We start from the raw sequence: 23539 nt of genomic DNA on the forward strand, positions 1-23539 counted from the left end.
ATTGTCCATGGGAGAGGATAGTACTTAAATTATCTTTGGTATTTCTGGTACGCGTCTCTTGGTAGCCTGCACAGACCCATTTGCAGCAGTATCCCATCACTTGACAGCAGCTGGGGTGATTTTCAGCTGCTTACTAACAGTAACTAACTAACTCATGTCCAAGAACAGCATTCACAGTGCAGATGCAGTGTGGCTGGTGCCATGTTTTACTAGATAGTAAACAAGCAATTGTAAATTAAGCTAGCCAATTTCCTTTCTTAATTCTCTTATACTGCAAGGATTATAAGTTCCCTGTAAAAACTCAAGGAAGTAACACCCAAGAAAATGACTGTTTTATAACAAGAGAATAGCCTAGGATAAAATTTATTGATCCTGTTAAGATACTTTCAGGCATTGTGTGTGCAGCTGCTCACTCTTCTGCATAGACGCAACTAGGAGATAACACATGGCCAGACACCATATTTTAGTGACACAGGACACATAATAATTGACATGCTCAACCCCAGCATGCACCAGCAATCATCAACTGAGTGTTTACTACTTTCACATCCTTCACGCCTGTGTAACAATCAATAGACAGTATTATTTCTATGTATACAAATGTTGAATATTGCTTTTTACAGTAAAGGACAATAAGACTTATTCACAGGGTAGGTCACAGAGAATCATGTTGTCCAGCGATTGTTCAGCACTAATACTTAACAACTCTACACACATTTAAATTAATTACAATTTTATGGTTCAACAAAATAAAGTTATCCAGAGCACTGATGCACACAGTCACAACACCAGGACAAAATGTAACTAGGAAGGATACAAATAGAGCTATCAGTTGCAATTCCATAAGTTTTTTTTATGCTTGCATATCCAGATTTCAGCTATAAATAGCCATGTTCAGTGCATCTGAGTGAGTTATGATCAAACAAATTCCCAGCAGTGGGGAGTTTGTTGTATTATAGCTTACCCAAATGTACTGAATATGGCTATTTATAGATGAACTCTGTATATGCAAGTGTAATAAAAAACTAATGGGATTACAACTGACAGCTGTATTCCTATCCTTCCTTATAACAACATACAGTCACTGTGCACAATGGTTCCATATGGAGTCAAAGTTGGTAAAATCTAATTACTTCTGGCGAAGAACAAAACTAAAAAATGACCAAGCAAATGGCATACATCAATGGTTTGATTTGGTTTAAAAAGCTATCAGACTCTATAAGAGCATGTAAGCAGAATGATTTGAATACAGATTTGCTGATAACTATGGCATTGAGTGCCTGTAAGCTCCTTTCTTCTTGAATACAAATTTAAAATCTTTTCCGACAGAAAAATGTTTGTATTAATTCAATGAACATTAAGACACTGCTTGTGACATTAACCAAGTTTAAATTTATAAATGGATAAAACAGTAAAAAGATACAAAAACTGTTTTATGTAATGTATATGGCAAGTTAATTATTGTAGAACCATTCTTTCCAACATTTGTGAAAGTTATCATTTTGATGGCTCTGTGCAAAAAATTATAAATTAATAAGAAATGTAAGTAAATAAACGACCAAAGGAATAAATATTAATACACTAGCTATGCCTTACACTGGCCACAAAAAATGATGTTAGACATTATTCCACTGTTAATGTCATACTAGCTGTAACTATTCAGTATTCAAAATTGCACCCCTCACATGACTTCCATCCCATTTTACGTTATAGTGACAAGGAAACCAAGCTGTAAATGCAAAAAATTCTGGACAACAAAGGCAGCATGAGAAAGCTCTAACATACAGCACTCCTACTCTTTTCGAGTACAAGGGCCACAACCACAGATGACAAAACTGAGCAGAGTTGTTACATGACAGGCAGTTAAAGACTCTGCTCTCTTCCATCTATTTACATTATTTACATCACACAGGCATCCAAAAAATGTTTCTCTCTTCTGCACAGAGGTCTTAGTCTGGACATAGTCTTCTTGCAGGTCTCTGAGATGGAAACCTATCATGGTGGAAATGGAATACCCTGAAAAATGTGTGTGCCCCATTTGCATGACTATTACAGTCTCACAGGTGTGTGTGTGTGTGTGTGTGGGGGGGGGGGGGGGCTTATCATGCTAGAAAAGGAAACTCACTCTGAACATCATATAGCCAGAACATACTCTCCCTTATGGGAGACTGAAAAAATTACTATATAACAGGTGTCTCCTCAACTACACTTTGTTCATAGGGAGGGGTGGTGGCTTGCAAAATCCTAAGTTTTCAATATTAAGAATCTTAGCTCTGATTGTAGATCACCACTGAAATTTTAAAATCTAAAAAGAGTTCTTATAATAGCTCCCTTGATTTGTCTAGAGGCCAGATCACTTCTCAGGACACTCACATGACATACTACCCAAATTAAGGCAGTTCTGGACATCAGAAGATTAAGAAGTATGACACCAGGAAATTCTGCCAGTAGCACTGATGAAGTCAGTGTAAAGAGTTTTTCTTTACTGAGTCGATACACACTGCAAAGCTTTTGTGCACCAACATAATTTTCAACAGCTCTGTCATTAAATCTGGACCTGCCTGTGTAGAAAAGATTGTCAGCTGCACATCAAATACACACATCAAAAAAAGGTTCCCAGAACTCGTGAAGATAGACGTTGACTGTGGATACTGTATCATTGACACAGTCCCTTTGACTGCTCAGATATGTCACTACCATATTTACTTGAATCTAAGCCGCACTATTTTTCCGGTTTTTGTAATCCAAAAAACCGCCTGCGGCTTAGTATCGAGTGCAAAGTAAGCAGAAGTTCTGTAAAATGTTGGTAGGTGCCGCCACAAGTAACTTTTGCCGTCGAATATATGTAGCGCCACACAGGCATGCTTTGCAGGCACAAATATAAATACTGGCGCCAAATCCTCTGCGTCAGTAAATAAATAAGAAAAAAAAAAAAAAAAAAAAAAAAAAGAAACAGGTGGAAGACGAGCTTTTTTTCTCCGCCCCGAGTTTCGACCACTGAATTTTCATACATTATCCAACGAAGTAAATACAAATTCCGTATTGTTCATCTTCGAATGTAGCAACCTTTCAATGTACTATGAAAATCCGACTGGCAAGACTGGGATGTTTGTCAATATGGCCAACTCTACGTTCTGAATTTTTTCCTACCTGTGACAAGAGATGGTTGCTAATAGGAACTTTTATGAATTGTGAATCACATGCAATATTCTCTTCATCATAAGAATAATACGAATATAAACATTTTGCCATGTATTCTTTTGTGTTTGCTGCTACTTCATTTAAATCCTGTCTGCCTAATAAACTACAAAACTAGAGTGAGACAACAGCAATCGCGGAAGAATGTACATATCATGCCATGTTTATATTAGTATTATTCTTACGCCAATTATAGATGCAGTCAGAAATGAAGCACGACAACTGACTAGATTTTTAAATCTAAGATGACTAATTTCTGTGCAGAAGGTAATGTACTAAAGAGGCATATGCAAAGATATTCAAATGGAGAAAAATTTTTGCTAAACTCTCCTTCTCAACATCTTCTATCACACGCAGTCTATTATTTGGTTCATGTTGATCATTATCAAAGAAAGCAGCAGTGTAAGTAACAACAAATTGCAGTCTCTTGCCATTGTTTCGCTTATGAGACAATTTTATTTATTTATTTACTTTTATTTATTTATTTATTTATTTTTCAATTGGAAGCGGCGGTAGCGCGTACAAAAGCAAGCCATGCCGCGAGCGGCGAAAGGTCGTAAACACTCATTATCAGAATGCGACAAACAATGCGTGACACAATACAATAATGCATTTTCAGCTTAGAGTGACGTAAACACCTATAACAAAGTAACGGCACTTATCAGATCAAAGAAAAATAAGCAATCAATTCAACCCAGACGAAGCACATGAAAAAGGAAGGGTACCCATATAAATACGAACGGAGCGCCTGACGCATAGCAATGGCTACCCGGTAAAGCTTAACTCCTAAACTTACGACTCGAACCAAACTACTGTAGCTGTATCATCAATCATTCGACCTAAATTGTGTCTCATACTACAATGGACCAACTTTGTTTCGATTTGGAGGTGCGATCTAAAACTTTTCTCTCCCCTCGAATTTCGAATCTCAAATTTCGGGTGCGCCTTCGATTCGGGAAAATTTTTTTTTTCTTGATTTCGAGTATCATTTTTCAGGTGCGGCTTAGATTCGAGTGCGGCTTGAATTCGAGTAAAGACAAACCTGCCCAAAGATGTAAACAACCATGCATGAGCAGTGCCTATTAGATGGAGGGGGTCTGACAGCCGATCAGTTCCAGTCATTCCACCAGGAAGGAGGTACACGGCTCATGTTGTCTGTACTTCGACCATGCCTAGATGGTCAATACCGCGGTTCGATCGCATCTGATCGTTACTTTATGCCAAGAAGGGCTCTCAACAAGGGAAGTGTCCAGGTATCTCAGAGTGAACCAAAGTGACATCCTTCGGACATGGAGGAGATACAGAGAGGCAGGAGCTGTCAAAGACATGCCTCGCTCAGGCCCCCCAAGGGCTACTACTGCAGCGGATGACCGCTACCTACAGATTATGGCTCAGAGAAACCTGACAGCAAAGTCACCATGTTGACTAATGCTTTTCGTGCAGCCACAGGACGTCATGTTATGACTCAAACTCTGTGCAATAGGCTGTATGATGCGCAACTTCACTCCCGACGTCCATGGCGAGGTCCATCTTTGCAACCACGACAGCATGCAGTGTGGTACAGATGGGCCAAACAACATGCCGAATGGACCGCTCAGGACTGGCATCATGTTCTCTTCACCAGTGAGTATTGCATATGCCTTCAACTGGACAATCGTCCAAGACATGTTTGGAGGGAACCCGGTCAGGCTGAACGCCTTAGACACAGTGTCCAGCAAGGCAGTAGTTCCCTGCTATTTTGGGGTGGCATTATGTGGGGCTGACATACACCGCTGGTGGTCATGGAAGGCGCTGTAACGGCTGTATGATACGTGAATGCCATCCTCCAACTGATAGGGCAACCATATTGGTGAGGCATTCGTCTACAGGGACAACAATTCGCCTCCCCATCATACACATCTTGTGAATGACTTCCTTCAGTATAACATCACCACTTGACTAAAATGGCCAGCACATTTTCCAGACATGAACCCTATTGAACATGCCTGGGATAGATTGAAACGGGCTGTTTATGGATGATGTGACCCACCAACCACTCTGAGGTATCTATGCCACATCACCATTGAGGGGTGGGACAATCTGGACCGACAGTGCCTTCAGGAACTTGTGGATAGTATGCCATGATGAATACAGGCATGCAACAATGCAAGAGGACATGTTACTGGGTATTAGAGGTATCAGTGTGAGCAGCAATCTGGACCAACATCTCTGAATGTCTTGCTGTATGGTGGTACAACATGAAATGTGTTGTTTTCATTAGCTATAAAAAGGGTGGAAATGATGTTTATGTTGATCTCTATTCCAATTTTCTGTGCAGCTTCCAGAACTCTAAGAACCGAGGTGATGCAAAACTTTTTTTGATGTGTTTAAGTATTTGAGAATGTCAGGTTACCTCCATTGAGAATGTGAGTCACTCAATGACCATTTTATGACTTTCGAATCATAGAGCACATCAATCAGTCTCCCTTTTCTTGCATGTTTTATTTGGCAAATCTAGATTTCAGCTAGTGCCTAGCCATTATCAGTGCACTAATTCATAGTATCAATGCATGTCCTAGTACGTCAGTCCCCTGCTGTCTGTGCTTCTGTCACAGTTCTTTCATGCCTACTGAGTAGTCTTGAAAAAACTGTGACAGAAGCCCGAACAACAGGGCACTGACATTCTATAACATGCACTGAAGCTATGAAATAGGCACTAGCCAAAATCTAGATTTGCCAAATAAAACCTGCAAGAAAAGGATGACTGACTGCTGTGCTCTGTCATTTGAAAGTACTTGAGAATGGTGTGACTGTCAAGAAGCATCAAGCCATTCTGCACCTGACATTTCTCATTTTTAAGAAGCAAATCCTATTAATCATTGATTAAAGTCATGTTTAGTCAGATCAACTTACTTCTTTATTTGAGTTACGAGTTTAACAACAGTGACTGTAAAGGTCAAGCCATCTTTTAATCTTATTCTCAATACTGTAATTGAGTTTGTGTGCATGTAATGATAGATTTTTTGCCTGAGTGAGCACAAGTCTTGGAAAGCCTGCAGTTAGATAGAGCAGAGGACACAAACCAAAATGCCCCACTGGCTTATTCTCTAAGCAACAGCGTTGGCCTGAGAAGAACTTTAACTAGTTGGATGCAGCAGCTATGCTGCTGGCCACATCGTTTTTGTCCAGGCATCTGTATGGCAGCCATAGTAAATATTTCCCACATGCTTCATAAAACAGGACACAATATGAGAGTCCAGCAGAACGCTAAAAACTGTGATCCCTGGAGAGTCACCCCAGGAAATAAATGGGTGGGTTGCCTGTCAAAGTGCTTCCTACAGAGAACAATGTACCTCATCCAGCGAGTTCTCAAAATGCAGGTAGAACAGGGATCCATTTGAACAGATCACTATTTGCTACCTCTTCTAAAAGCAGCCAAACAATTCTGACTTTTTCCCCCACCACTTAGTGAAAACCCATCATGACAAACAGATGCTCAGACCTGGTGTTACGGAAGTTTTTTTTTCTACCCACTGGCAAGAAAAAAGCATGTTCAGTGTTCTTAAAAACACCTACAGTGGGAGGCCAAGAGCCATTTTCTGAATTATTGTATATGAAAAGACCATAGATTGGTGGAATAAAGAAATGAGATGATGACATAGGCTCACGAGTCTGAAATTCTTGGAGCAGTGCAAAAAACCAGCCAATTGGAGAATGATTTTTTACAAAGTTTTGTAGGGGGAAGAACAGAATCATAATGATTACTCTATTGGCTAGAGCCTTACTCCACTGACTAGAGCTGGATGACCTTTTTCTCACTGGTGGGTGGTTTTTAGACATGGACTCAGTGCAGAACAGACTGAGAGACTCTTATCTTTTTTGTGGTGGATAACACTTTTTGATTTGACTTCATGTTGGAGATTTAACATAGACACTTCTTGACAGACAGATGATCATGACGACGATGATGATGATGATACTTGCACTTAGACTTCTTGCTGCTTGTGAGACAGTCTGAATTGGGGGACAAGTTACGGTAGCTTCCATCTGTCCCATCTGCAGTCTACTCGTCAACACACAACATTTATGGTGAGTCTATCTAGCAGCATTAGTTGATTAGGATGGACTGGAGTTAGGGGTTTTCCAGTATTTCAGTAAATTTATGTAAGCTCATCCATAACCAGATGGATGGGAGTAGTTGTATGTTTAATTTCACTTCTCTTTCTGGTATGATGACACAATCACTAATGTTCACCTATGGCTAAACTGCGCTGAATTAATGTGTTCAGAAGTTGATTGCTACCAACCCCATTCTTTGTCAGGTAACTTTGGCAGACTTATCAGGGTTTTCTATAATTTACTCTCATGTTTGGATCACATGCTCTTTGTGATGTGCTCATGAAATTTCTTATTAACATGTGCAAAACCAAATATTTTGTAATAAAAATTAGATTCACTGGGGCTAAGTTTCTGATTTTATTGTTCCTGACTTTTTTTTCCTTTCATACAGTTTGTTAACACTGAATTGTGGAAGTGTCAATAACCAAGACTAGAACTAGGCCCACCCTTTTTATTAACAGTATTAATTAGAGTGCATTATGTAACATTTTTATTGATTATCTCATATCTTCGGGGGGAGATCTGCCCCACAGTATCACAACTGATGCAGATCATTATACCATTCCAGAAGAAAGGTTCGGCTCAGTTGTCATTTCACAATGTACGTACTCTAGCAGAGAATAATTTCATAAAATTGCCAGCTGCAACTCAACCTGCCCATCAGCTCCAGGGTGGTTCACTTGAAGAATGTGATCTTCATCACAAAACAGTTGCATATGATGGATGATTAAGCATATGGAAATGGAAATGTCGTGTGGCTAGGGCCTCCCGTCGAGTAGACCGTTCGCCTGGTGCAGGTCTTTCGATTTGACGCCACTTCGGCAGCCTGCGCGTCGATGACGATGAAATGATGATGATTAGGACAACAAAACACCCAGTCCCTGAGCAGAGAAAATTTCCGACCCAGCCGGGAATCGGACCCGGGCCCTTAGGATTGACAGTCTGTCACGCTGACCACTCAGCTACCGGGGCGGACGATTAAGCATATAGAAGTTGCTTAGTGCAGTATTAAGCTTGTAGTGGTGGGACTTCAGCTAGGATGATGCTGGTAGGGTGCATGGAAAATTTATTAGCCTCATACCACTGTAGTGAATGGTATCCAGCAGTCAAAACACTGTTAGTAGCATGGTGTGCACATTACGGGATTGAGTTTGTGTAATGTATACAAAAAGAAGCTGTGTGCCATGTGACACCAATAACATCATTCATCTTATCTGCCTATCTATCTGGTGCACTTTGGAGTACATGTTACGCAAACACACAAACACACAAACACACAAACACACACACACACACACACGCAGAGGGAGGGAGAGGGGGAAGGAGGGAGAGGGGGAAGGAGGGAGAGGGGAAGAGACAGGGAGAGGGAGAGAGACAGGGAGAGGGGGAGAGACAGGGAGAGGGGGAGAGACAGGGAGAGGGGGAGAGACAGGGAGAGAGACAGGGAGAGAGGGAGGGAGGGAGAGGGACAAGGAGAAGGAGAGAGGGAGGGAGGGAGAGGGAGAGAGAGAGAGGGACAAGGAGAAGGAGAGAGAGGGGGAGGGAGAGAGACGGGTGAGGGGCAGAGAGAGACGGGTGAGGGGCAGAGAGAGAGGGGGGAGGGGCAGAGAGAGAGGGGGGAGGGGCAGAGAGAGAGGGGGGAGGGGCAGAGAGAGAGAGAGGGGGGGAGGGGCAGAGAGAGAGAGAGGGGGGGAGGGGCAGAGAGAGAGAGAGGGGGGGGAGGGGCAGAGAGAGAGAGAGGGGGGGGAGGGGCAGAGAGAGAGAGAGAGGGGGGAGGGGCAGAGAGATAGAGAGAGGGGGGAGGGGCAGAGAGATAGAGAGAGAGGGGGAGGGGCAGAGAGAGAGAGAGAGGGGGGGAGGGGCAGAGAGAGAGAGAGAGGGGGGGAGGGGCAGAGAGAGAGAGAGGGGGGGAGGGGCAGAGAGAGAGAGAGGGGGGGAGGGGCAGAGAGAGAGAGAGGGGGGGAGGGGCAGAGAGAGAGAGAGGGGGGGAGGGGCAGAGAGAGAGAGAGGGGGGAGGGGCAGAGAGAGAGAGAGGGGGGGAGGGGCAGAGAGAGAGAGAGAGGGGGGGGAGGGGCAGAGAGAGAGAGAGAGGGGGGGAGGGGCAGAGAGAGAGAGAGAGGGGGGGAGGGGCAGAGAGAGAGAGAGAGGGGGGGAGGGGCAGAGAGAGAGAGAGAGGGGGGGAGGGGCAGAGAGAGAGAGAGGGGGGGGGAGGGGCAGAGAGAGAGAGAGAGAGAGAGAGAGAGGGGGGGGGGAGGAGCAGAGAGAGAGAGAGAGAGAGAGGGGAGGAGCAGAGAGAGAGAGAGAGAGAGGGGGGGAGGGGCAGAGAGAGAGAGAGGGGGGGGGAGGGGCAGAGAGAGAGAGAGGGGGGGAGGGGCAGAGAGAGAGAGAGGGGGGGAGGGGCAGAGAGAGAGAGAGGGGGGGAGGGGCAGAGAGAGAGAGGGGGGGAGGGGCAGAGAGAGAGAGGGGGGGAGGGGCAGAGAGAGAGAGGGGGGGGAGGGGCAGAGAGAGAGAGAGGGGGGGAGGGGCAGAGAGAGAGAGAGGGGGGGAGGGGCAGAGAGAGAGAGGGGGGGAGGGGCAGAGAGAGAGAGAGAGGGGGGGAGGGGCAGAGAGAGAGAGAGGGGGGGAGGGGCAGAGAGAGAGAGAGGGGGGGAGGGGCAGAGAGAGAGAGAGGGGGGGAGGGGCAGAGAGAGAGAGAGGGGGGGAGGGGCAGAGAGAGAGAGGGGGGGGGGAGGGGCAGAGAGAGAGAGAGGGGGGGGAGGGGCAGAGAGAGAGAGAGGGGGGGAGGGGCAGAGAGAGAGAGAGGGGGGAGGGGCAGAGAGAGAGAGAGGGGGGGAGGGGCAGAGAGAGAGAGGGGGGGGAGGGGCAGAGAGAGAGAGAGGGGGGAGGGGCAGAGAGAGAGAGGGGGGGGCAGAGAGAGAGAGAGAGAGGGGGGGAGGGGCAGAGAGAGAGAGAGGGGGGGGAGGGGCAGAGAGAGAGAGAGAGGGTGGGGGGGCAGAGAGAGAGAGAGAGAGGGTGGGGGGGCAGAGAGAGAGAGAGAGAGGGTGGGGGGGCAGAGAGAGAGAGAGAGAGGGTGGGGGGGCAGAGAGAGAGAGAGAGAGGGTGGGGGGGCAGAGAGAGAGAGAGAGAGGGTGGGGGGGCAGAGAGAGAGAGAGAGAGGGTGGGGGGGCAGAGAGAGAGAGAGAGGGTGGGGGGGGCAGAGAGAGAGAGAGGGTGGGGGGGCAGAGAGAGAGAGAGGGTGGGGGGGCAGAGAGAGAGAGAGGGTGGGGGGGCAGAGAGAGAGAGAGGGTGGGGGGGCAGAGAGAGAGAGGGGGGGAGGCAGAGAGAGAGGGGGGAGGCAGAGAGAGAGGGGGGAGGCAGAGAGAGAGGGGGGAGGCAGAGAGAGAGGGGGGAGGCAGAGAGAGAGGGGGGAGGCAGAGAGAGGGGGGAGGCAGAGAGAGGGGGGAGGCAGAGAGAGGGGGGAGGCAGAGAGAGGGGGGAGGCAGAGAGAGGGGGAGGCAGAGAGAGGGGGAGGCAGAGAGAGGGGGAGGCAGAGAGAGGGGGGAGGCAGAGAGAGGGGGGAGGCAGAGAGAGGGGGGAGGCAGAGAGAGGGGGGAGGCAGAGTGAGGGGGGGCAGAGAGAGGGGGGGGCAGAGAGAGGGGGGAGGCAGAGAGAGGGGGGAGGCAGAGAGAGGGGGGAGGCAGAGAGAGGGGGGGAGGCAGAGAGAGGGGGGAGGCAGAGAGAGGGGGGAGGCAGAGAGAGGGGGGAGGCAGAGAGAGGGGGGAGGCAGAGAGAGGGGGGAGGCAGAGAGAGGGGGGAGGCAGAGAGAGGGGGGAGGCAGAGAGAGGGGGGAGGCAGAGAGAGGGGGGAGGCAGAGAGAGGGGGGAGGCAGAGAGAGGGGGGAGGCAGAGAGAGGGGGGAGGCAGAGAGAGGGGGGAGGCAGAGAGAGGGGGGAGGCAGAGAGAGGGGGGAGGCAGAGAGAGGGGGGAGGCAGAGAGAGGGGGGAGGCAGAGAGAGGGGGGAGGCAGAGAGAGGGGGGAGGCAGAGAGAGGGGGGAGGGAGGGGGAGGGAGAGAGGTGGGAGAGAGAGAGGGAGGGAGAGAGGGGGGAGGGAGAGAGGGGGGAGGGAGAGAGGGGGGAGGGAGAGAGGGGGGAGGGAGAGAGGGGGGAGGGAGGGGGGAGGGAGAGAGGGGGGAGAGAGGGGGAGGGAGAGGGGAAGGGAGAGGGGGAGAGAGAGGGGGAGGGAGGGAGGGAGGGAGAATGACTAGAAGGTGAGACAGGAGGGATGGGGTAGAGGAGGAGAGAGGACAGAAGCTAGTAACATAGAATTTTTATTAACATTTGTCACACTGGGGGACAAGAACATAAAAATTTAAAATTGATCTACCATTACCTTCTTATTGTCACTGTCTGTGGATTCGTGTTTTGAAGTCAGACTTGGTCTCGGAGGGTATTCATACTCTGGAGAGCAATCTTCTTCTTCAGCAGCATCATACACAATTGGTATTTCAAGTGCCTACATAGAAAGAACAAAACCAGTAAGACAGAATTAACAATGTGTCATCTAAAGCAAGCACCAATAGGTCACAATGCAATCATTTAATTGCATATGTACACATCACTCTTGCTAAATATTATCTTGAATATGTGTGTCTTTAGTTGCCCTCTTATATACTGGTAAATTGTTTCAGGCTTAAAATGTTGCAATACAAGCATGACATGGCAATTTCTATCTAACTTCATGTTCAAAATTTAACTAAGCATGCTATTAGCTTTTTCACATTCATAACATGTATTGTATGTATGCCAATTGAAGACCAGACAGAAAAATTTTACCATGAAACAAAATTTGTTTATTTAAAATTAATAAATAAATTCTTCCAGTTCTGTGGTTACACTACTGGGAAATACAGATTATCAGGAATATCAGAAGAATTTATTTAAACTTATTTTGCAAATATGCCAAAAATGTTTAGAGAAATTGTAATTCAATCTTTAATTATAAATAGACAGTTTTATATGGACAGTACTTTGGAGTTTTACTATTTGTATTATTTATGACATTTTACACTATAACCAACAGAATTGTCTTTAGATTCAGCAACTGTACTGATACGTAAGATAATTCTCATTTATAGTTCCATCTTAGTTGCACATTTTTAATTATATTCCATGTTTCAATCCCTCTGGATCCTCTACATACCTAAAAGAAAGTAAAACTAAACATGTAACATCTAATATTTAACAATAAGTAAAAAAGAAAATAACTGTACATAAATGTAGAATTTGCATAAGTAGTTGTGGCAGCAACCTGTCTTGTCAACTGAGAAACACATATCAGAGTACTGTGTTTCAGAACTGCAGTTAATGTTTTAAATAGGTATATGTTGGAGGTATGGAGAGGGAGAAGGGAAGGGAAAATGGAGTGAGGCTGATTGAGATGTGGGAAAGGAAGCAGGAAGCGGGTGGTGGGTATGTAATGAGCTTAACAAGAGGGGTCACGCTAAAATTATAGACTGTATACTTATGTAAAAATTAACTCCCTCCTTCTCCCCGACCTCCAACATACACCTACTTAAAACACTGACCGCAGTTCCAAAACACTGCACTCTGATATGTGCTTGTGAGTAGAGAAGATGGGTTACCAATGCAAAAACCTAGGTAAAGTCTACATTTATGTATGATTCTTTTCTTTTCCACTTATTGTATAATATTAGATGGTATATATTTAGTTTTACTTTGTTTTAGATCTGAAGATGATCCAGAGGGACTGAAACATGTAATCTAATTAAAAATATGCAACTGAGACTGAACAATAAATAAAAATTATTTTATATATAAAAATTTAATTCCATTTTTTAAAACTCTGAATCCATGTCCTCAATATTCCACTTCTAACAAGTACATAAATTATGATAAAATTATTATTAATGAAAACTTGGACAGTGAAGAACCTACAGTGTCAGATTTGTCTAGTTTACCACTTTTAGGCTTACAAAGTCATCAGCTGCGTGTTCCTATCATCATCTTGTGTGTTCATCACTACTGGTGAGTGTACTAGCCTTTAGCACTTATTTTTAAATCTTTCAGCTTTGGATGTATGCCTTTCTTTCCTTGTAATGGAATATGAGTGGTGTAGAAAGTGGGCAAGGGGCAGCACACAGTTTGATATTACAAGATGCTGAAATGACCAGCAGATATTTCAATTTTAATGAGAAATTTGTGGATCTTAAGGATCCTAACAATGATGGAGAATAGGAGGAGGAGGAGGAGGAAACACTCACAAGTGATGTACTTTTGCTTTCACAAGCTGAAGGATAATTAGATTTCAAATGCTCAATCAGATTTAAATGATCCATTATTGAACTGTCGATCTTATGCCACAATTTCCAGAGTTTGTCCAGGCTATGAAAATGGCAAGTTGAATCACCTACTAATATCTGCACCATCAGAAAAAAGCTGTTACTAAGTGGTGCAGTTGTTCAGACTAAGTTCCATAGCCACTCAAAAATAGCTGAATGTCCATGAGTTACTCTGACCTGACCTTCCTGGAAAGGTTCTGTTGCCCCTACACACACAGCCTTATAAATGAGTTGCTGCTGTTTATCGAAGTTGGGTACATAAGGCAACCTTTATCCATAAGTGATGTTTATATTCATCATTGTCAAATAGCTTTCTCTTGCAATTTTAAGTACCTTTTTGCTATTGACTAGAGTTTCACAGTTTGACTGAGCAACCACTCTGTTGGCTAGAACATGCCTTAATATTGGTGAGTTAAATGTGTGTACAGTGTTGACAATCACCGAGAGGAATAATTGTTGTAGGAACTTGTTGAAGTAACTTCATCAGGCTGAAGCTGCAATCTGACATAGCCTACAACTTCTTATTAAGTCTGGAAGAAGTCCTAGCAAAAGATAAAATTATGGCTGCAATTTGGTAAAATCAAAAATTCGAGGGGCTGTGTTCCATTACTAATACTTACTCTCACAGCACATTCCTTTCCATTTGCAACCTTCAGCACAATGGTCACTGAATCCCTTAACATAATCTTCTTAACCTGGTGATGATAAGCATTTGATATCAGTGAAAATGGTAACTTAGAATTGACTAGAATCTACAGAAGTCGTTTGCCAATAGCAACAACACGGTGATTTTTCACTTCTTGGCAACTGCCATTCGTGGAGTATTTTCATCTATGACAGCCTCACCCACATATATGGTCCCCTCTTTTAGTTTTCCCGAGTTTGGATGGTGCTTGTGCAAGTGGAACCTTTGTGTGGCAGATTATGGCATGTCGGTGAACAACTTTGACCAGGGTAAAGCAACAGCTTCTGTCCTGGAAGTTGGCTGTCATTATCTGCAATTGTCCAGTGAGCATGAAACTGCCCTGTTGTTTGACAACTTGCAAAATATTAGCTATCGAACACCCTCCTTTCTTTATAGTAACATATGAAATGTCAAAAGGGACCACATTGGATACATATTGGTATGTTAGCATCTATTTTCCAGAGGCCCATTTTTCTTCATGCCAGTCAAATTAGAAAGGGAAGAAGGTGGAAGAAGGTGTATCTGTGTCATTCAGAACCTTGGATCTCATCTGATGGTTGTTGCATAAGTCCAGGATTTCTTTTTCTTACTCCAGCCATCCAAGTTGGTCAGCCTTGTAGAGATGACTTTTGATGTATTATTTTTTGGTGCATTGTCTCATTGAGCTCAGGCTCGTTGATGAAGTCATGTGTTATTGTGAAATCCATCAAAAGATCACTGACAGATGTTATCTGCCACACTCTTCAGTAGGTGTGAAACTTTGTCAGCTTTGGTCATACTTGAATCCATACTCTCAAGGAGTGCCAAAACACTTTGTATGTTATAATGTATTGTTTTTGATAATGATATGGTGATGTGGGTCAATGATAGCAATATCTTTAGCATCCACACAAAAATGTGGAGATGAGTGGTGATAAAATAGAATTCACAGAATTACAAAACTTTACATACTATTAAAAGTAACAAAAATTAAGAAAAAATTTTTGCGCTCACACATGTGCACGTGCATGTACATGCACACATGTAGGTGTGTGTGAATGCACTTACACGCATGCATGTACGCACACACAAATTCTGTAATGTTTCAGCTCTAAAACAGACTAAGAAAGGAAAAAGTGGTGAAAGAATTTAAATAATACAGCAGATGGCTGACCACTGGAATAAATGGGATGAGCCATCCACTCTGCAAAACAGTAAAATCTCCAGCTCAGAAGCTTAAGTTGGAGTCCAGAGGCTTCACAAAACTTATAAACCTTTACCACACTCATCTCGTCCTCAGCTAAAATAGAGGGCAAATCCTCATTGAAATTTGCTTAAATCCTCTTAAGTACAATATAAAATGCACTCAGTTAAAATGTGGTGCATAGTAATTTGCATCTCACAGGCATCAGAGACTGGGAGGATCCTCCAAACTGAGTAAAAAGTTAATTGCTTTAGGCAACAGTGCCCAATTCAGAGGTGGGTCAGGGCTGTTTCATCATGCCAGTGTGACCAGCATGAGGAGCAACCTGACCAGATTGCTTGTTTCCTCAACTGTAGCTTATTGTCATCACTGTCAGCCACTACTCCTCTCACAATTCCAAGGATCCTTGACCCTCCAGCAAAATGACAGCATGCAGAGGAATGGATCATTGTATAATGACATATTCTTTGTAAGCCTCTTGGCATCTTTGTCTGCTTGTGTATTTCCCCAAATTTCAACATGCCCTGGTACCCGGCTAAATGACACCTGCTTCCTCTACCACTGTATGATGTACAGTTGGTCATGTATGACCTGGTCCACTTTTTGAGCTGGGTACAGATGCTGCAACAATTGTAAGGAATTGGAGCAGATGAGGAATTGTTTGCCCTGAAGATGTCTCATCCACTCCAGTGCCTTCAGGATGGCATGGAACTCTGTGAAAAATACAGTAAATTCTCAGGGAAAGCAAAACCTGAAAACATGGTAGGGGAATACTACTGAACAGTGAAGGGACTCCCCTTGCTTGGAGCCATCAGAGGACACAACTGTAAAATTGTGTTACCTATCCGAAACATTAAAAAACGGAGACCGCAATATAAAATATGGAGTGAAATCTTTCTTTAAATTAGGAAATTCTAAGATAATTCTCAGTTTCTGTAGGATCCACAGTTGATATCTGCTCCAATCTTGGTGCAAAACGTTAAAACCAGCTGAACTCATCTGTAAATGGCAATCCTTTGCACAAATCTCATATAACACCATCACTCAGTGCCATGAAGGAAAGAGCCTTTCCATTGGTGACCAAATAACAGTATGGTATACAGGTGTGTACAGTAAGGACAGTGTTTCATAGGCCACTCGCACTATAAGGAGTAGTCGCCTGATGTGAAGCAGCAGTTTACTAGCCTCAAGTGCAAACGCTTAGTATGTGGATGATTATCAAGGACCCAGTTGCCACCTGAATCCCTTCATGGTGCACAGGGTCCAACATTCTTAAATAAGACAGTAATGCCCACACATACACCATGCACCCCTAATCAAACGAGGATCATACAAAGATGCTGTAAAACTGCAATGGACATACTTGGCCTGCTCCCCATGAATTATGAGTAAGACATTTTAAAAAATTGAGTGTTTGGCATTACCGTCTTTTCATATCCCTAAGGTGTGGCAACCATGTAAGTTAATAGTCAAATATGAGGCCCAGATACCTCACAGGGTATTTAAAATTAAGAACAGTGTCCTTCATCCTCAACTCAAGAAAGTTTAAAACAGGATGTGAACAGTTAAAAAGAAGGCACATAGAATTCTCCATTGATAATTTAAAACCACCTTCTCCAATCACTCATCTAACCATTGAAGACTTAGTTGCAACTGGCTAATAGTTGTTGCAAGGTTAAAGGAGTAATCAAAGAGAGGAAAGTCATCAACTAACAAAGAACACTGGCCAGGCCACTGTTAACAGTTATGGTAAAGATAGTCTCACTTGAAATGCAACCTTGAGGGACACCATTCTCCTGATCAAAGTGATAAGGGAGTGCACCACCAAATCAATGTCTAAAATAGTGTGGTGAAGGAAGGGCCACATAAAGATGGGAAGATGTCCTTGAAACCTCAATTCGTACAGATAACTGCGGATAATATGCCTCCATGTAGTAAAGCACTTCACCTTGATGTCAGAAAATATACCGTGAGGTGACGCCAGTGAAGGCAAGCCTGTTGTATAGCCACTACCAGAAAGGTCAGGTTATCAAGGTGGAGAGATACCTTTTGAACCCACACTGAAAGTGACTAAAGTTGCCTGGATTCTAAGATCCAGACAAAGCAGAAGTAGCCCATCTGCTCCAAGATCTCTCTCATACAGCTTGTGCTGGCGTACACTGGAACCAGCACAGCCTGTGGCACAGAGGTTACAAGAAGATAATCGACAGAGGCCAAAAAACATACTCGCTGGAAATGCACTGCCAACGTCCTCTGAATCAACTGTATTTAGGATCACTGCTGCAGACTGAAGGGCCAGTTTAGCCAGTTAGTTTGTCCAATTAGTTCGAGCCTGTTACACCAGTTAGTTCGAGTCTGTACGCCATGGAGTTCCAGTGTGTCACTGCAACGGAGCTGCTGACTTAGCCTCTAGCACACAGAGAGGCAGCATATAGTAACCTTGTAGTGAACATAGCAGACTTCTGCTTCAACGGCATTGAGGTTATGTGGATTATACAGAAGACAGCTTGTACCACGGCACATGGAAACTTAAGTAACTCTTTGTTTATGAATAAAGAACCTAGTTATTAACTGCATGCAGTTTGTGTTACAGAACGAGGATACCAGCCACCAACCAACATCCTCTTATTGCTTCCCAAGGTACAGCTCTACAGAGACAACGAGATGACATAAAAGTGGCAAACGAGAATACAACAGTGGCGATGAGAACATTTCAGTAATGAAGAATTTGCTTGCTTCTCTTGTGTTTAAGACTGCAGGGATTTCTAATTGCAAATTTGTTGTTGTGCTCTTGCATGTATTCCAGGAACTAATCAAATTTCCCTTTTCAGAGGCTTTGCTTGCTTGTTTCGTGCCTCAGCCACAGACAACCAACATAATGGATCTAACACAAGCTTTCCATTTTCAGAACCAACTAATTTCTGCCTTGCTGATGATGGTTCAACAACTTCTGGCTGCACAGGAAATGGTGGCCACACAGCAGACTGACCAACACATCCAGCAAAGTGCCACAGCCGGACATCCCTGTGTTCCAGCAATTGAACGACATGGAAGAGGAATGGAACGAATACCTGACACAGTTCCTAGCTCACTGTGCAGTTCATCGCATTCAAGGTACTGTGAAGCTATAATACTTTCTTTTGATTGTGGGATCCCCAGTGTTCAGGTTAAAACAAAAACTATTTCCAACTGTGTCTACCAATAAACTCAGTTAGACAAAGCAATTACTGCATTAACCTAGTACTATGACCAGCAGGTTCAAATAGGTGCAGCCAGATATCTGCTCTTTCATTTGCAGAAAAAGCCAGAGCAGAGATACTGTCAGTGGTCTACAGAATTAAAAGGCATGACTAGGAAGTGTAAATTTAAGTGTAGTTGTGGCAACTTTTACAGTGACCTCATGAATCGAGATGCTAAACAGTCAATGTCCCCAACATTAGAATACAGAAACAGATCCTAAAGTATTCTGATCCTTCACTCCCTCAAGTGTTGAAAATCTTAGAGAATATGATGCGGGTGACATAGCAACTGATAAGTTTGATCAGGCCTTGATTTGTTGGGTCGAGTTGCCCCTGTTTGCGACTGCCCCAATCAGCCACAACAGTGAGTGCATACACAGCCACATAAACATGTAAACAAGCTGGTAAACTCAGTGAAGTCTTGCCCTAGATGTTCTGCTTGCCATAAAAGACAAGACTGCCAGTCATGTACTGAAAAGTGTTAAATGTGTGGAAAAAAAGGCCATGTCCAAGTAGTCTGCTTGTAATGACACAAAAATGACAATTTTGCCTGCTCCCAGAAAAAAAGAGGCTCGTGCATATGCAGTGAACATCGCATTTTCCAAACCTACAACAGGTTACAACAAACGTAAGATTACAGTTGTGCCTCCTTCTTGCTCTAGTGCTGTGCAACAATGGTCTAATAAACTTTTTGTCTCATTACGAATTGCTGGCCATTATGTGAACTTTCAGTTAGACACAGGTGCATCAGTCACTTTGCTTAATCACGCCACGTATGAACAGTTAAGCTCCCCACAGCTTTCTAAATCTAGCAAACACCTCACTGCTTACAATGGACAGGAAAATCCTGCACTTTGGCAGTGTAGTTTGCCTGCCCCATGAAAATTTCACACCAGGACAGTGAATTTTGGTGTGTTGAAGTCAAAAAACAGTGAGAACATTTTTTGTTTAGATCCCTTTGATTTGTCTGGCCTTGCTATTCACGACAATGTACTGTCAGTCTCTACACTTCCACCAAAAGACAGTGTCGCTAGCTTGCTTAAAGAATATCCTGAACTATTTTCCAAAGCAATGGGAGAAGCTAATATTTTTGCAGTACATGTTGCATTGAAAGACAATGCACAGCCTAAGCTTTTTTCAGCCCTGCCCCATTCCAATTGCTTTAAGAGACGTAGTAGCCTATGAATTGAAAGGATTGCAAGATAATGCTGTAATTGCTCCCATTCAAGCTAGTCAATGCGCAAGTCCACTAGTATTGTTGCCTAAGCCTTCTGGTCACATTCGCATTTGTGTTGCCTTCAATTCTAGTCAACCCACAGACAGCAGTTGACACTTATCCATTACCTCACTCTGAAGAAATCATGGACAGCCTTGGTGCAGGATGTTACTTCCCTAAGACAGATTTGCGTGCTGCCTATTTGCAAATTCCATTGGATGAAGAATTACAGAAAGTGTTCGTTGTCAATACATACTTAGGACAGTTCAAATACTTGTGATTGCCCTTTGGAAGTGCTTCCACACCCACCATTTTTCAACATTACTTGGAACAGCTGACTGCAAAAGTGCCTTGCTCAAACTACCTTGACAAATTGTCATCTCAGGTTGTACACCAGAGGAACACATTGCCAATTTGCATGCTTTTATTCGACTTGTCAGAAGCAGGGCTCAAGTGTTGTCTCGAAAAATGTGACTTTTTTCAAACTGAACTACAGTACATAGGTCATGTGGTAAACAGTCAAGGTGTGCACCCCCTCCAATCTCACTTGTTTGCAATGTGTGACCTGCCTGTTCCTCACAATGTGTCTGAACTGCAGTCAGTACTAGGCTAGATGCCATACTACATTTGGTTCATACCGAATGCCACTCTGATCGCAGCTCTATTGCATCACTTGCGTCACAAAAATATGCCTTTTGTGTGGTCTAAAGATTGTCAAGACACGTTTCAGAAACTCAAAAACGCTTTGCTTAGTGACAGATGTTTAGTGCATTTTGACCCTGCCAAGCCAATAGTTTTGCAAATGATGCTTCTTCCTACGGAATCGGAGCTGTGCTTTCACGCAGAATTGGTGCACAAGACAGACCTATTGCTTTTACCTCAAAGTTGCTTACTCAAACACAGCGCAATTACTCTCAAACAGAAAAAGAAGCTCTTGCTATTGTGTATGGTGTGACTAAATTCCATCACTATTTGCATTGTCACAAGTTCTATTTAGTGTTAGATCACAAACCTTTGCAGACCTTGTTTCACCCATCAAAGCCAGTTCCTACATGCACTGCTCAAAAACTATAGTGGTGGTCTTTGTTACTTTCACAGTCTCAGTATGAAATTGTGTACAGTCCTACGGCAAAGCATGGCAATGCAGACGAGACACCCTATCTCACCTTCTGATTGACCCAGACTCTGATTTTGAAGCATCTGTTCCATCTTGTTGCCAAATTGATGCGCAGGACTCTGAATTGCTGGAATCTTTTCCCTTGCACTACAGAAAAATAGCATAGGCCACAGAAGCAGACCCAGACCTCAAGATTTTGTTGCATTACATTTGCACGTCTTGGCCTTGTTCATTGAACAGTATCCAGAACTCAGCTGTGCACCAATATTTTGCACATACTTGGCAGGGCATGGACGCCCACATTGAACAGATGACATCTCAGTGTCGCGTATGTGCAGAAAACCAATCCGCTCTGCCACAAACATTTGCAACTTGGCCTAAGACTCAATTGTCATGGCAAAGGGTACACATAGACCTTGCAGGACAATTTTGGAACATTCATTGGCTCATAGTGGTAGACTCTTTTAGCAAGTTTCCATTTGCGGTGCCTACAACTTGTACCACATCATGTAGCACCATTCAAGTAGTGTCCTCAATATTTTGCACAGAGGGTTTGCCAGAAGAACTTGTGTCAGACGATGGACCACAATTCACTTCTCGTGAATTTGAACAGTTTTGCAACGCCATTCATCATCCAACAAGTCCTCTATTTCATCCGCAGCCCAATGGAGAAGCAGAATGCTTTGTACATACTTTCAAGCAACAGATATCCAAGCTTCACACCACCCACACATGGAAACAGGCACTGAAACTCTTTCTCACCTGTTATTGCTCCCACCCGTGAGGCGCACCATCACCGGTGTGGAACTTCTGCATAGCCACTGCCATCGGATGCTGCTACACTTGCTACACCCACTGTAGTATCCAGCACCACCAACAGGCTGCAAGTATTGCTTTGCACCACACGATCTTGTTCTTTGCAGGGTTTATGACAACCATGGACGCTGGGAAAGAAGTATGATCCAGGAACGCATTGGCTCATATACATACTTAATTCCAGGTCCCGATGGTTTGCAGCACCGCCACGAGAACCAAATTCGCGCATGTCATTTGCCCAATGATTCTGCTGCTTTTCATCCTCCAGATTCACAGCTCCAAGAGACCACATGGCCTTTGCAGTCACCCACTTGTGCCCCCAGGCACCCCAGGAGGAGCGAATGGATGATGCACCCTCGCCCCTGCTGTCCCCACTTACCAACCCCATGGAACTGGACCCACCACCGCCGTTGCCATTGCCGTCACCATCGCCATCATTGCCCCAGTACATGCCCTCAGGCCTGGATATGTGGCCTGGCAGCAGTTTTCCAGAGGATGTGTCTGTTGCCTCACAAGGCAGATGGTGGGGTACAGTCGGGAGTATGCCGTTCTCCACAGTAACGGCTCCCGGCCCATCGCCATGTCCAGCATCCTGCTTCCCTCCCCATTGTCATTCATAGCCCCACTACACGGCAATAGCGTGGAATTTCAGGGGGGAAGAATGTGCTGGCACACATTTGCGCCAGGACAACATGTGGCATAGAGGTTACAAGACACCGATTGACAGAGGCCGAAAACAGACTCTCTCTTGGCCACCAGTATTTAGGATAGCCGCCATACTGGAGAATTTTTATTTTTTATTGTGCGCTTCCCACAGTTGAGACAAGTTAAGTTATCACCCCTAATGAAAGACAAAACAAACATTTCTACTGAGAATAAAGGGTTACATTCCAAACTTTGAGTGAATTTGAAGAAATTGGAAGCTGCCCAATCTGAATTATGGAGATTACAAGACCATCTTCCCAACTTACATCTGCATCCTACTCACAAGCTAGTATGAGGGTTGGAACTTAAATAGTGGTAACTGTTTATTCACAACTGCTACAAAAGAGCTACATGTTTGTACCTGTTACTGTCCATCAAAGTAATCACCATCGTTGTGTAGAATCCGTTGCCAGCAATGTGGAAGGCATAGTATACCGTTAGCAGAGCCTATTCTGTTGATGGTGCAAATGGAGCCATCTACTGCCTGCTGAATCTCTGGAACAGTTCTGAAGTGAATGCCACAAAGTGGTTCCTTCATGTTTGGAATCAAATCCAAGTCACAAAGACTTATGTCCGGGGAGTATGGTGGATGGTACCATACTTCCCAGTCCCATCGACCAAACAGAGCAGCCACAGCTTGCACTCGCTGTATGCGCCCATGAAATGTCGTGCTAAATGACAGGGTGGAGGGGGGGGGGGGGGGTGCACAGAAAGTGTCGCCGCTTCTTTTGCTGCGAAAGTCAAAAGTGCGTCAGAGCCCCAGTATGGTGAAAGAAGATTCGACAGGCAGTAGACGGTTCCATTTGAACCATCAACAGAGCAATCAGGCTTCCACATCACTGACAATGGGTTCTACACAATGCTGATGACTACTTTGAAGGACAGTAACAGGTGCAAACATGTAACTCTTTTGTATTGGTTGTGAAAAAATAGTTTCCACTATTT

The 23539-nt window shown here is 44.2% G+C and overlaps 1 protein-coding gene across 3 annotated transcripts in view; it reads right to left on the bottom strand.

Moving 5' to 3' along the window:
• The window catches only part of LOC124721331 (syntaxin-binding protein 5), a 1049372-nt gene that overhangs the window by 245934 nt on the left and 779899 nt on the right, over window positions 1-23539 (bottom strand). For all 3 annotated transcript variants that reach the window (XM_047246245.1, XM_047246244.1, XM_047246243.1), the window contains exon 11: window positions 11665-11787. In XM_047246245.1, the coding sequence (XP_047102201.1) occupies window positions 11665-11787 (123 nt within the window). The remainder of the gene's footprint in view (window positions 1-11664; window positions 11788-23539) is intronic.

Source organism: Schistocerca piceifrons, chromosome X (genome assembly GCF_021461385.2).
Source record: "Schistocerca piceifrons isolate TAMUIC-IGC-003096 chromosome X, iqSchPice1.1, whole genome shotgun sequence".
Lineage (NCBI taxonomy): Eukaryota > Metazoa > Arthropoda > Insecta > Orthoptera > Acrididae > Schistocerca > Schistocerca piceifrons.